Here is a 15605-nt window from a genome sequence, read left to right as displayed (position 1 = left end):
AGGCGTTGTAGGGAGGTCATACAGGCACGTGGAGGCCACATACACTACTGAGCCTCATTTTGACTTGTTTTAGGGACATTACATCAAAGTTGGATCAGCCTGTAGTGTGGTTTTCCACTTTCATTTTGAGTGTGACTCCAAATCCAGACCTCCATGGGTTGATAAATTGGATTTACATTGATTATTGTTGTGTGATTTTGTTGTCAGCACATTCAACTATGTAAAGATAAAAGTATTTAATAAGATTATTTCATTCATTCAGATCTAGGATGTGTTATTTTAGTGTTCCCTTTATTTTTTTGAGCAGTGTATAATAGTACTTCAAATGGAAACTGTCTTCCACTTTGTTCCTGTATAACACAGAAACACACACACAGTACCAGTCAAAAGTTTGGACACAGCTACTCATTCAAGGGTATTTCTTTATTTTTACTATTTTCTACATTGTAGAATAATAGTGAAGACATCAAAACTATAAAATAACACTTCAGGTATCATGTAGTAACGATCTAAAATATATTTTGATTAGTTTTAGATTCTTCAAAGTAGACACCCTTTGCCTTGATGACAGCTTTTCACACTCTTGGTATTCTCTCAACCAGCTTCATGAGGAATGTTTTTCCAACAGTCTTGAAGGAGTTCCCACATGTGCTGAGCACTCGTTGGCTGCTTTTCCTTCACTCTGCGGTCCAACTCATCCCAAACCATCTCAATTGGGTTGAGGTTGGGTGATTGTGGAGGCCAGGTCATCTGATGCAGCACTCCATCACTCTCCTTGATCAAATAGCCCTTACCCAGCCTGGAGGTGTGTTTTGGGTCATTGTCCTGTTGAAAAATAAATGATAGTCCCACTAAGCGCAAACCAGATGGGATGGTGTATGGCTGGAGAATGCTGTGATAGCCATGCTGGTTAAGTGTGGCTTGAATTCTAAATAAATCACAGACGGTGTCACCAGCAAAACACCATCACATCTCCTCCTCCATCCTTCATGGTGGGAACCACACATGCAGAGATCATCCATTCACCTACTCTGCGTCTCACAAAGACAAGGTGGTTGGAACCAAAAACCTCAAATTTGGACTCATCAGACTGTAAATGTTGCGACAGTTCGTTTCTGGTAACAGAACAAAATAGTCAGCACATAGTGACTTCTGATTTAGCTGTACTTTAATTAATGCAAACACGTGCGTGGTATATGTGTGGTTCGTATATATACGGTCGCGCTGTTTTACCTCGCAGGGCAAAACAGAGAAGAGAGCGACACATCCTATTGTTCTCTCTTTTATACTGAGAGATATTTCCCGCTCAATGCTGGCCTGTCCGAGGGAGGAGGAGCGTGGTTTAAACTTGCTCCTCCTGTCGTCGGCGTGTAGGCTGATCCCAGCGTCGTGACGCACTTCCTGTTGCCGGTTGTAGTTCTTCTTGTCTTCAACAGTTGATTTACTCGTAGTTGATGTACTTAGCATAGCTTCCCCAGTATATTATAAAGGTTATGCATACAAATAGCCAGTTCAACCCTAACAAGACCAAAGGACAGATTTCCTCCGGTCTAATGTCCATTGCTTGTGTTTCTTGGCCCAAGCAAGTCTCTTCTTCTTATTGGTGTCCTTTATTAGTGGTTTCTTTGCAGCAATTTGACAATGAAGGCCTGATTCATGCAGTCTCCTCTGAACAGTTGATGTTGAGATGTGTCTGTTGCTTGAACTCTGTGAAGCATTTATTTGGGCTGCAATTTCTGAGGCTGGCACTGGAAGTCTGGAGCGTAGGGCTGGTACAACCCGTCCTGGTTGGATGCTCATTTTAGCCCGGCAAGTGCGTGGCGGTGGCACAGGACAAACTGGGCTGTGAAGGCGCACTGGCGACACAGTGCGTAGAGCCGGCGCAGGATATCCTGGACCGAGGAGACGCACCGGAGACCAGGAGCGCTGAGCCGGCACAATCCGTCCTGGCTGAATGCCCACTCTAGCCCGGCGCAGGCAACGAGCGCAACGGGCTGTGAATGCGCACTGGAGATACGGTGCAAAAAATGTTTTGGAGCTGCCTCTCGGGCTTCCGTTGTTGCCATGCTTATTCCTCGTAATGTCGCCGTTCTGCTCTCGCTGCTTCTATCTCCTCCTTCGGACGGCGATACTCCCCGGCCTGCCTCCAGGGTCCATTCCCGTCTAGGATTTCCTCCCAGGTCCATTCGTCCTGACCACGCTGCTTGGTCCTTTGGTGGTGGTTAGTTCTGTAATGGCTGTCGTCGGAATGAGACCAAAGCGCAGCGTGGAAAGTGTTCATGATGTTTTATTTTCACCAAAAAACACTCAAACAAAAATAACAAAAATGAAACGAAAGCGCACAGTTCTGTCAGGAACAGATACGAAACAGAAAACAACTAACCACAAAACACAGGTGGGAAAAGGCTGCCTAAGTATGATTCCCAATCAGAGACAACGATAGACAGCTGCCTCTGTTTGGGAACCATACTCGGCCAAAACAAAGAAATAGACAACATAGAATGCCCACCCCACATCACACCCTGACCTAACCAAACAGAGAACTAAAACGTCTCTTTAAGGTCAGGGAGTGACATGGTTTTAATGGTTCTTGTGATGGTTTTCACTCCATGCACCAACTAAAGCTTTCAGAGTTGACCTGTGTCCTACCATATAAAGAAACAAAAAATGTCTGGCCACAACCAAAGGTGCGTTCCTATTGAAACTACCTACAACTGTCCAGTGGAAATGTTACTGTTAAAAGTTCATGTTCTCTTACCCAAATAATGTTGTTGGCGTGTCCTTTATTCGTATTTGTGTCCAAAGCATAAATTAGAGAGAAAGAAAACCCCACCTCAAACTTGTATTTCAAACAGACCATTTAAAAAATGCTTGCTACTTCCTTACCGGCTAATATAGCCAATCAGTGGCCTACTCGCTTGAATATTTTTAATGACCGGTATACGCCCACACCATTCCAAACCAGAAAAGCTGCTTTTAACATACTTAATTACCATATTTTGGAAGGAAAACTATTTCACTCGTATTGTAATAAATGGTGGGTCATATTTCGGAGATATCTGGAAACGCTGGACAGTTACTTTAAGAGATTTATCTAAAGAATCTTATTTCTGGCGGGGTGTGTGTGTGTGTGTGTGTGTGTGTGTGTGTGTGTGTGTGTGTGTGTGTGTGGACACGACAGGGATGCGAAGAAAGATACGCAGACTTGCTGTACTAATGTATGGAGATTATTTTAATAGTGTGTGTGTGTTCAGATGAGCCAGTGGAGGCATACAGAACCCTGAGGCAGGTGGTGAAGGACTATCTGGGAGTGGAGGAGCAGGGAGGAGAGGACCAGAGCACCACAGACACCCCAGACAACACCTCCACGGGTGGGTGTGTGTTTGTGTGCATTACAGCACATATATGTGCGACCTAGTGTGTCATTAACGTGTCAGCATCTGTGACAGAGTTGAAGAGGGACTCCTTAGTGGACGAGGCGCCCCCAGCCCCCTCCACCAGGCCAGAGACAGTCTTTAAGTCCCACTCCGCTCCAGACATGGACCCCTCGGACCACAACTGTAGGAAGTACTACAACAAGGTCCAGGCCCAGCTCACCCCACAGAAGACCTCAGCAGTGAGTCACACACACACACACACACACACACACACACCCCCCCGTCAGTAGTCACCAACCCTGCACCTGGTCAACTATGGGATACAGGCTTTTGTTTCAGCCCAGCGCTAATTGTTTGATTCAACCAATCAAGGTCTTGGTGAACAGTTGATTAGTTGGATCTGACTGATCCAGTCCCGAGGAACCAGCTGTGTGCACTATCTGGCCAAACATTGATTCATCAACATAGTGTCAGGAAGAAAGAAAAAACAGCTGGACTGTATACCTGGAGGACAGGAGTCGTACACCTAGGGTCAGTAAGGCAGGGTATATTACAGGTAGTTTGGCAACCCTAGGTGAACCCCCTGTACCAAATCTATCTGCCTTGTGCTATTAATCACAATGATCTAGATCAGGGATACTCAACTCTGACCCCACGAGGTCCGGAGCCTGCTGGTTTTCTCTTCTTCCTGATCATTAATTGCTCACACCTGGTGTCCCAGGTCTAAATCAGTCCCTGATTAGAGGGGAACAATGTCAAACTGCAGTGGAACTGGCTCTGGTCCAGAGTTGAGGTTGAGGGATCTAGCCCAATCATCTGACTGATTGATATCAGGGTTGACATTGCTGAGCTAGATAACCTTATTCATCCACGCCAGTGTCATGTTTAAATACTGTATCTCTCTCTCTCTGGGCCGTAGGAGCTGGCCTCCATCCACAGACACAGCATCATGTTTAAATACTGTATCTCTCTCTCTGGGCCGTAGGAGCTGGCCTCCATCCACAGACACAGCATCATGTTTAAAAACTGTATCTCTCTCTCTCTGGGCCGTAGGAGCTGGCCTCCATCCACAGACACAGCATCATGTTTAAATACTGTATCTCTCTCTCTGGGCCGTAGGAGCTGGCCTCCATCCACAGATACAGAATCATGTTTAAATACTGTATCTCTCTCTCTGGGCCGTAGGAGCTGGCCTCCATCCACAGACACAGCGTCATGTTTAAATACTGTATCTCTCTCTCTGGGCCGTAGGAGCTGGCCTCCATCCACAGACAGTGTCATGTTTAAATACTGTATCTCTCTCTCTGGGCCGTAGGAGCTGGCCTCCATCCACAGACAGCGTCATGTTTAAATACTGTATCTCTTTCTCTCTGGGTCGTAGGAGCTGGCCTCCATCCACAGATACAGCGTCATGTTTAAATACTGTATCTCTCTCTCTGGGCCATAGGAGCTGGCCTCCATCCACAGATACAGCGTCATGTTTAAATACTGTATCTCTCTCTCTGGGCCGTAGGAGCTGGCCTCCATCCACAGATACAGTGTCATGTTTAAAAACTGTATCTCTCTCTCTGGGCCGTAGGAGCTGGCCTCCATCCACAGATACAGAATCATGTTTAAATACTGTATCTCTTTCTCTCTGGGCCGTAGGAGCTGGCCTCCATCCACAGATACAGCGTAATGTTTAAATACTGTATCTCTCTCTCTCTGGGCCGTAGGAGCTGGCCTCCATCCACAGCTACAGCGTCATGTTTAAATACTGTATCTCTCTCTCTCTGGGCCGTAGGAGCTGGCCTCCATCCACAGACACAGCATCATGTTTAAATACTGTATCTCTCTCTCTCTGGGCCGTAGGAGCTGGCCTCCATCCACAGATACAGCGTCATGTTTAAATACTGTATCTCTTTCTCTCTGGGCCGTAGGAGCTGGACTCCATCCACAGACACAGCATCATGTTTAAATACTGTATCTCTCTCTCGCTGGGCCGTAGGAGCTGGCCTCCATCCACAGATACAGCGTCATGTTTAAATACTGTATCTCTCTCTCTGGGCCGTAGGAGCTGGCCTCCATCCACAGACACAGCATCATGTTTAAATACTGTATCTCTCTCTCTCTGGGCCATAGGAGCTGGCCTCCATCCACAGACACAGAATCATGTTTAAATACTGTATCTCTCTCTCTGGGCCGTAGGAGCTGGCCTCCATCCACAGATACAGAATCATGTTTAAATACTGTATCTCTTTCTCTCTGGGCCATAGGAGCTGGCCTCCATCCACAGATACAGAATCATGTTTAAATACTGTATCTCTCTCTGTGGGCCGTAGGAGCTGGCCTCCATCCACAGATACAGAATCATGTTTAAATACTGTATCTCTCTCTCTGGGCCGTAGGAGCTGGCCTCCATCCACAGACACAGAATCATGTTTAAATACTGTATCTCTCTCTCTCTGGGCCGTAGGAGCTGGCCTCCATCCACAGATACAGCGTCATGTTTAAATACTGTATCTCTCTCTCTGGGCCGTAGGAGCTGGCCTCCATCCACAGACACAGCATCATGTTTAAATACTGTATCTCTCTCTCTCTGGGCCGTAGGAGCTGGCCTCCATCCACAGATACAGCGTCATGTTTAAATACTGTATCTCTCTCTCTGGGCCGTAGGAGCTGGCCTCCATCCACAGACACAGCATCATGTTTAAATACTGTATCTCTCTCTCTCTGGGCCATAGGAGCTGGCCTCCATCCACAGACACAGAATCATGTTTAAATACTGTATCTCTCTCTCTGGGCCGTAGGAGCTGGCCTCCATCCACAGATACAGAATCATGTTTAAATACTGTATCTCTTTCTCTCTGGGCCATAGGAGCTGGCCTCCATCCACAGATACAGAATCATGTTTAAAAACTGTATCTCTCTCTGTGGGCCGTAGGAGCTGGCCTCCATCCACAGATACAGAATCATGTTTAAATACTGTATCTCTTTCTCTCTGTGCCGTAGGAGCTGGCCTCCATCCACAGACACAGAGTCATGTTTAAATACTGTATCTCTCTCTCTCTGGGCCGTAGGAGCTGGCCTCCATCCACAGACACAGCGTCATGTTTAAATACTGTATCTCTCTCTCTCTGGGCCGTAGGAGCTGGCCTCCATCCACAGATACAGAGTCATGTTTAAATACTGTATCTCTCTCTCTGGGCCATAGGAGCTGGCCTCCATCCACAGACACAGAATCATGTTTAAATACTGTATCTCTCTCTCTGGGCCGTAGGAGCTGGCCTCCATCCACAGACACAGCATCATGTTTAAATACTGTATCTCTCTCTCTCTGGGCCGTAGGAGCTGGCCTCCATCCACAGACACAGCATCATGTTTAAATACTGTATCTCTTTCTCTCTGTGCCGTAGGAGCTGGCCTCCATCCACAGACACAGAGTCATGTTTAAATACTGTATCTCTCTCTCTCTGGGCCATAGGAGCTGGCCTCCATCCACAGACACAGCATCATGTTTAAATACTGTATCTCTCTCTCTCTGGGCCGTAGGAGCTGGCCTCCATCCACAGATACAGCGTCATGTTTAAATACTGTATCTCTCTCTCTCTGGGCCATAGGAGCTGGCCTCCATCCACAGACACAGAATCATGTTTAAATACTGTATCTCTCTCTCTGGGCCGTAGGAGCTGGCCTCCATCCACAGATACAGAATCATGTTTAAATACTGTATCTCTTTCTCTCTGGGCCATAGGAGCTGGCCTCCATCCACAGATACAGAATCATGTTTAAAAACTGTATCTCTCTCTGTGCCGTAGGAGCTGGACTCCATCCACAGATACAGAATCATGTTTAAATACTGTATCTATCTCTCTCTGTGCCGTAGGAGCTGGCCTCCATCCACAGACACAGAGTCATGTTTAAATACTGTATCTCTCTCTCTCTGGGCCGTAGGAGCTGGCCTCCATCCACAGATACAGCGTCATGTTTAAATACTGTATCTCTCTCTCTGGGCCGTAGGAGCTGGCCTCCATCCACAGATACAGAATCATGTTTAAATACTGTATCTCCTCTCTCTGGGCCATAGGAGCTGGCCTCCATCCACAGACACAGAATCATGTTTAAATACTGTATCTCTCTCTCTGGGCCGTAGGAGCTGGCCTCCATCCACAGACACAGCATCATGTTTAAATACTGTATCTCTCTCTCTCTGGGCCGTAGGAGCTGGCCTCCATCCACAGATACAGCGTCATGTTTAAATACTGTATCTCTCTCTCTCTGGGCCGTAGGAGCTGGCCTCCATCCACAGACACAGCATCATGTTTAAATACTGTATCTCTCTCTCTCTGGGCCGTAGGAGCTGGCCTCCATCCACAGATACAGCGTCATGTTTAAATACTGTATCCTCTCTCTCTGGGCTGTAGGAGCTGGCCTCCATCCACAGACAGCGTCATGTTTAAATACTGTATCTCTCTCTCTGGGCCGTAGGAGCTGGCCTCCATCCACAGACTCAGTGTCATGTTTAAATACTGTATCTCTCTCTCTCTGGGCCGTAGGAGCTGGCCTCCATCCACAGATACAGCATTATGTTTAAATACTGTATCTCTTTCTCTCTGGGCCATAGGAGCTGGCCTCCATCCACAGACACAGAATCATGTTTAAATACTGTATCTCTCTCTCTGGGCCGTAGGAGCTGGCCTCCATCCACAGATACAGCATCATGTTTAAATACTGTATCTCTTTCTCTCTGGACCATAGGAGCTGGCCTCCATCCACAGACACAGAATCATGTTTAAATACTGTATCTCTCTCTCTGGGCCGTAGGAGCTGGCCTCCATCCACAGATACAGAATCATGATTAAATACTGTATCTCTCTCTCTCTGTGCCGTAGGAGCTGGCCTCCATCCTCAGACGGCAGCAGCTGGTCAGAGAGGCTCTGATGGGGAAGAGTCCCAGAGCCTACACCCAGCTCTTCAAGAGGTACACTATACCCTACCACTCAGACTTGATTGGAGTGTACACTTCAAATCAACAGCTATTCTCGGCATCAACAGCCTCTCCTGTTGTCCTGATTGGCCACATTTGACCCTGATGTTGAAGTGGCAGGTTACAAGGTCATGTGGTAGAATGGTGTTGTATTGCATGCCAACAGCAGAGGGAGCTAGAGAAGTCATGGTGAAAAGGGTGTTTGTGCTTGCATGTGCATGTGTGCTTGCGTGTGCGTGTGGGGGGGGGGGCGTGTGGTGTGTGTGTGTGGTGTGTGTGTGTGTGTGGTGTGTGTGTGTGTGGTGTGTGTGTGTGTGTGTGTGTGTGTGTGTGTGTGTGTGTGGGGGGGGGGCCTCTCAGTTAGGACTCTAGGTTCTTCAAAGACTGATCGGCACGCCGCACCTCCGTGCTGAGGCCAATCAGCCATCTCCTCTCATGTTCCGACCCAGAGCTATTCTCTCTCTGGTGGACCTGCTCTCCAATGGACCGGAACTCATATGGTTCGGTAATCAGCTCTAACCACCAATAAGGGTGGTGGGTGTGTGTGTGTGGGTGGTAAAGTTCACCCCCGCTGCCATTCACACTCTTGCTGACAGGAGCTATACTCTGTCAAGTTCTGCATAATGTCTCATGTTTTACTGAGACTGTGTTTTCTGATGCATGTTGGGTAGGATGGTCACCTTCAGAATACAAACTGTGTGTGTTTATATTTTATGTTTAAGATGTTTATTGTGAGTGCTACGTCTTGCATCGCGCTCCGCTGCAATATCCTGCTGCTCCTGGCAACCTCATCACTGAGTCTCAGTTTAAAGTGATAGATTTCATATCAGGTGTTGTTTAGGTATAACGAACCTCTGCATATCACCAATGTGTTGCAGCTACAATCTCTTACCAAGCTAGTGACACTATCATGTTGACGCTATCATGTTATGACATGTTATGTGTAAGATTTATGTGTGTCTCCCAGGTGTGTTCACACAGCTCCATCATCATTGGCCTCTCAGACGCAGCGGGACCCCGCCCTCTCATCCCCCATGATGCCTAGAGCCAGCCATGATGGACAACACAACCACTCAGAGAATAACAGGTCTGTACCCAACACACACACACACACACACCCTATTATAGTCTCAACTTATATAGCCTCAACTATATCCACTGCTGTTGTATTTATATAGTATAGTCCTCTAGGGGACTGTCTAGCATCCACTGTAATGCTGATCTTTATTATTTTCTAATAGACTGAAACGTACCAACCTGCACAGTTCCAATCTATCTTATTATGATTGATCAAGAGCAGTGCACACACTTGTGTTAGTATTCACTGGCTGAACGTATGTACTAGTATTCACTGGCTGACCTTATGTACTAGTATTCACTGGCTGACCTTATGTAGTAGTATTCACTGGCTGAACGTATGTACTAGTATTCACTGGCTGACCTTATGTACTAGTATTCACTGGCTGACCTTATGTAGTAGTATTCACTGGCTGAACGTATGTACTAGTATTCACTGGCTGACCTTATGTACTAGTATTCACTGGCTGACCTTATGTATTAGTATTCACTGGCTGACCTTACATGTTAGTATTCACTGGCTGACCTTATGTAGTAGTATTCACTGGCTGAACGTATGTACTAGTATTCACTGGCTGACCTTATGTACTAGTATTCACTGGCTGACCTTATGTAGTAGTATTCACTGGCTGAACATATGTACTAGTATTCACTGACTGACCTTATGTATTAGTATTCACTGGCTGACCTTATGTATTAGTATTCACTGGCTGACCTTACATGTTAGTATTCACTGGCTGACCTTATGTATTAGTATTCACTGGCTGACCTTATGTACTAGTATTCACTGGCTGACCTTATGTAGTAGTATTCACTGGCTGACCTTATGTGTTAGTATTCACTGGCTGACCTTATGTATTAGTATTCACTGGCTGACCTTATGTACTAGTATTCACTGGCTGACCTTATGTAGTAGTATTCACTGGCTGACCTTATGTATTAGTATTCACTGGCTGACCTTACATGTTAGTATTCACTGGCTGACCTTATGTATTAGTATTCACTGGCTGACCTTATGTACTAGTATTCACTGGCTGACCTTATGTATTAGTATTCACTGGCTGACCTTACATGTTAGTATTCACTGGCTGACCTTATGTATTAGTATTCACTGGCTGACCTTATGTAGTAGTATTCACTGGCTGACCTTATGTAGTAGTATTCACTGGCTGACCTTATGTGTTAGTATTCACTGGCTGACCTTATGTATTAGTATTCACTGGCTGACCTTATGTATTAGTATTCACTGGCTGACCTTATGTATTAGTATTCACTGGCTGACCTTACATATTAGTATTCACTGGCTGACCTTATGTATTAGTATTCACTGGCTTACCTTATGTACTAGTATTCCCTGGCTGACCTTATGTGTTAGTATTCACTGGCTGACCTTATGTACTAGTATTGACTGGCTGACCCTATGTATTAGTATTCACTGGCTGACCTTATGTATTAGTATTCACTGGCTGACCTTACATGTTAGTATTCACTGGCTGACCTTATGTATTAGTATTCACTGGCTGACCTTATGTACTAGTATTCACTGGCTGACCTTATGTAGTAGTATTCACTGGCTGACCTTATGTAGTAGTATTCAATGGCTGACCTTATGTATTAGTATTCTATGGCAGACGTTATGTATTAGTATTCACTGGCTGACCTTACATGTTAGTATTCACTGGCTGACCTTATGTAGTAGTATTCACTGGCTGACCTTATGTGTTAGTATCCACTGGCTGACCTTATGTGTTAGTATTCACTGGCTGACCTTATGTACTAGTATTCACTGGCTGACCTTATGTAGTAGTATTCACTGGCTGAACGTATGTACTAGTATTCACTGGCAGACCTTATGTATTAGTATTCACTGGCTGACCTTACAAGTTAGTATTCACTGGCTGACCTTATGTAGTATTATTCACTGGCTGACCTTATGTACTAGTATTCACTGGCTGACCTTATGTACTAGTATTCACTGGCTGACCTTATGTGTTAGTATTCACTGGCTGAACGTATGTACTAGTATTCACTGGCAGACCTTATGTATTAGTATTCACCGGCTGAACTTACAAGTTAGTATTCACTGGCTGACCTTATGTAGTAGTATTCACTGGCTGACCTTATGTATTAGTATTCACTGGCTGACCTTATGTGTTAGTATTCACTGGCTGACCTTATGTAGTAGTATTCACTGGCTGACCTTATGTGTTAGTATTCACTGGCTGACCTTATGTAGTAGTATCCACTGGCTGACCTTATGTGTTAGTATTCACTGGCTGACCTTATGTACTAGTATTCACTGGCTGACCTTATGTAGTAGTATTCACTGGCTGACCTTATGTAGTAGTATTCACTCGCTGACCTTATGTAGTAGTATTCAATGGCTGACCTTATGTATTAGTATTCTATGGCAGACGTTATGTATTAGTATTCACTGGCTGACCTTACATGTTAGTATTCACTGGCTGACCTTATGTAGTAGTATTCACTGGCTGACCTTATGTGTTAGTATTCACTGGCTGACCTTATGTATTAGTATTCACTGGCTGACCTTATGTATTAGTATTCACTGGCTGACCTTACATGTTAGTATTCACTGGCTGACCTTATGTATTAGTATTCACTGGCTGACCATATGTAGTAGTATTCACTGGCTGAACTTATGTACTAGTATTCACTGGCTGACCTTATGTATTAATATTCACTGGCTGACCTTATGTATTAGTATTCACTGGCTGACCTTATGTATTAGTATTCAGTGGCTGACCTTATGTAGTAGTATTCACTGGCTGACCTTATGTACTAGTATTCACTGGCTGACCTTATGTGTTAGTATTCACTGGCTGAACGTATGTACTAGTATTCACTGGCAGACCTTATGTATTAGTATTCACTGGCTGACCTTACAAGTTAGTATTCACTGGCTGACCTTATGTAGTAGTATTCACTGGCTGACCTTATGTGTTAGTATCCACTGGCTGACCTTATGTGTTAGTATTCACTGGCTGACCTTATGTACTAGTATTCACTGGCTGACCTTATGTAGTAGTATTCACTGGCTGAACGTATGTACTAGTATTCACTGGCAGACCTTATGTATTAGTATTCACTGGCTGACCTTACAAGTTAGTATTCACTGGCTGACCTTATGTAGTATTATTCACTGGCTGACCTTATGTACTAGTATTCACTGGCTGACCTTATGTACTAGTATTCACTGGCTGACCTTATGTGTTAGTATTCACTGGCTGAACGTATGTACTAGTATTCACTGGCAGACCTTATGTATTAGTATTCACCGGCTGACCTTACAAGTTAGTATTCACTGGCTGACGTTATGTGTTAGTATTCACTGGCTGACCTTATGTAGTAGTATCCACTGGCTGACCTTATGTGTTAGTATTCACTGGCTGACCTTATGTACTAGTATTCACTGGCTGACCTTATGTAGTAGTATTCACTGGCTGACCTTATGTAGTAGTATTCACTGGCTGACCTTATGTAGTAGTATTCAATGGCTGACCTTATGTATTAGTATTCTATGGCAGACGTTATGTATTAGTATTCACTGGCTGACCTTACATGTTAGTATTCACTGGCTGACCTTATGTAGTAGTATTCACTGGCTGACCTTATGTGTTAGTATTCACTGGCTGACCTTATGTATTAGTATTCACTGGCTGACCTTATGTATTAGTATTCACTGGCTGACCTTACATGTTAGTATTCACTGGCTGACCTTATGTATTAGTATTCACTGGCTGACCATATGTAGTAGTATTCACTGGCTGAACTTATGTACTAGTATTCACTGGCTGACCTTATGTATTAATATTCACTGGCTGACCTTATGTATTAGTATTCACTGGCTGACCTTATGTATTAGTATTCACTGGCTGACCTTATGTGTTAGTATCCACTGGCTGACCTTATGTGTTAGTATTCACTGGCTGACCTTATGTACTAGTATTCACTGGCTGACCTTATGTAGTAGTATTCACTGGCTGAACGTATGTACTAGTATTCACTGGCAGACCTTATGTATTAGTATTCACTGGCTGACCTTACAAGTTACTATTCACTGGCTGACCTTATGTAGTATTATTCACTGGCTGACCTTATGTACTAGTATTCACTGGCTGACCTTATGTACTAGTATTCACTGGCTGACCTTATGTGTTAGTATTCACTGGCTGAACGTATGTACTAGTATTCACTGGCAGACCTTATGTATTAGTATTCACTGGCTGACCTTACAAGTTACTATTCACTGGCTGACCTTATGTAGTATTATTCACTGGCTGACCTTATGTACTAGTATTCACTGGCTGACCTTATGTACTAGTATTCACTGGCTGACCTTATGTGTTAGTATTCACTGGCTGAACGTATGTACTAGTATTCACTGGCAGACCTTATGTATTAGTATTCACCGGCTGACCTTACAAGTTAGTATTCACTGGCTGACCTTATGTAGTAGTATTCACTGGCTGACCTTATGTATTAGTATTCACTGGCTGACCTTATGTGTTAGTATTCACTGGCTGACCTTATGTAGTAGTATCCACTGGCTGACCTTATGTGTTAGTATTCACTGGCTGACCTTATGTACTAGTATTCACTGGCTGACCTTATGTAGTAGTATTCACTGGCTGACCTTATGTAGTAGTATTCACTGGCTGACCTTATGTAGTAGTATCCACTGGCTGACCTTATGTGTTAGTGTTCACTGGCTGACCTTATGTACTAGTATTCACTGGCTGACCTTATGTAGTAGTATTCACTGGCTGACCTTATGTAGTAGTATTCACTGGCTGACCTTATGTACTAGTATTCACTGGCTGACCTTATGTGTTAGTATTCACTGGCTGAACGTATGTACTAGTATTCACTGGCAGACCTTATGTATTAGTATTCACTGGCTGACCTTACAAGTTAGTATTCACTGGCTGACCTTATGTAGTAGTATTCACTGGCTGACCTTATGTGTTAGTATCCACTGGCTGACCTTATGTGTTAGTATTCACTGGCTGACCTTATGTACTAGTATTCACTGGCTGACCTTATGTAGTAGTATTCACTGGCTGAACGTATGTACTAGTATTCACTGGCAGACCTTATGTATTAGTATTCACTGGCTGACCTTACAAGTTAGTATTCACTGGCTGACCTTATGTAGTATTATTCACTGGCTGACCTTATGTACTAGTATTCACTGGCTGACCTTATGTACTAGTATTCACTGGCTGACCTTATGTGTTAGTATTCACTGGCTGAACGTATGTACTAGTATTCACTGGCAGACCTTATGTATTAGTATTCACCGGCTGACCTTACAAGTTAGTATTCACTGGCTGACGTTATGTGTTAGTATTCACTGGCTGACCTTATGTAGTAGTATCCACTGGCTGACCTTATGTGTTAGTATTCACTGGCTGACCTTATGTACTAGTATTCACTGGCTGACCTTATGTAGTAGTATTCACTGGCTGACCTTATGTAGTAGTATTCACTGGCTGACCTTATGTAGTAGTATTCAATGGCTGACCTTATGTATTAGTATTCTATGGCAGACGTTATGTATTAGTATTCACTGGCTGACCTTACATGTTAGTATTCACTGGCTGACCTTATGTAGTAGTATTCACTGGCTGACCTTATGTGTTAGTATTCACTGGCTGACCTTATGTATTAGTATTCACTGGCTGACCTTATGTATTAGTATTCACTGGCTGACCTTACATGTTAGTATTCACTGGCTGACCTTATGTATTAGTATTCACTGGCTGACCATATGTAGTAGTATTCACTGGCTGAACTTATGTACTAGTATTCACTGGCTGACCTTATGTATTAATATTCACTGGCTGACCTTATGTATTAGTATTCACTGGCTGACCTTATGTATTAGTATTCACTGGCTGACCTTATGTGTTAGTATCCACTGGCTGACCTTATGTGTTAGTATTCACTGGCTGACCTTATGTACTAGTATTCACTGGCTGACCTTATGTAGTAGTATTCACTGGCTGAACGTATGTACTAGTATTCACTGGCAGACCTTATGTATTAGTATTCACTGGCTGACCTTACAAGTTACTATTCACTGGCTGACCTTATGTAGTATTATTCACTGGCTGACCTTATGTACTAGTATTCACTGGCTGACCTTATGTACTAGTATT

General features: G+C 44.2%; 1 protein-coding gene across 1 annotated transcript in view; it reads left to right on the top strand.

The window, feature by feature from the left end:
- lrguk (leucine-rich repeats and guanylate kinase domain containing) overlaps positions 1-15605 on the top strand; it is a 49837-nt gene that overhangs the window by 21480 nt on the left and 12752 nt on the right. Inside the window, exons 15-18 of the mRNA XM_082963340.1 lie at positions 3255-3371; positions 3438-3616; positions 8249-8337; positions 9311-9430. Of these exons, the coding sequence (XP_082819466.1) occupies positions 3255-3371; positions 3438-3616; positions 8249-8337; positions 9311-9430 (505 nt within the window). The remainder of the gene's footprint in view (positions 1-3254; positions 3372-3437; positions 3617-8248; positions 8338-9310; positions 9431-15605) is intronic.

The sequence above is a fragment of the Salmo salar genome, chromosome 17 (assembly GCF_965601325.2).
Source record: "Salmo salar chromosome 17, fSalSal1, whole genome shotgun sequence".
In the NCBI taxonomy this organism is placed as follows: Eukaryota; Metazoa; Chordata; class Actinopteri; order Salmoniformes; family Salmonidae; genus Salmo; species Salmo salar.
The sequence above is the reverse complement of the archived record's forward strand: the minus strand, read 5'-3'. Positions and strand labels throughout refer to the sequence as shown.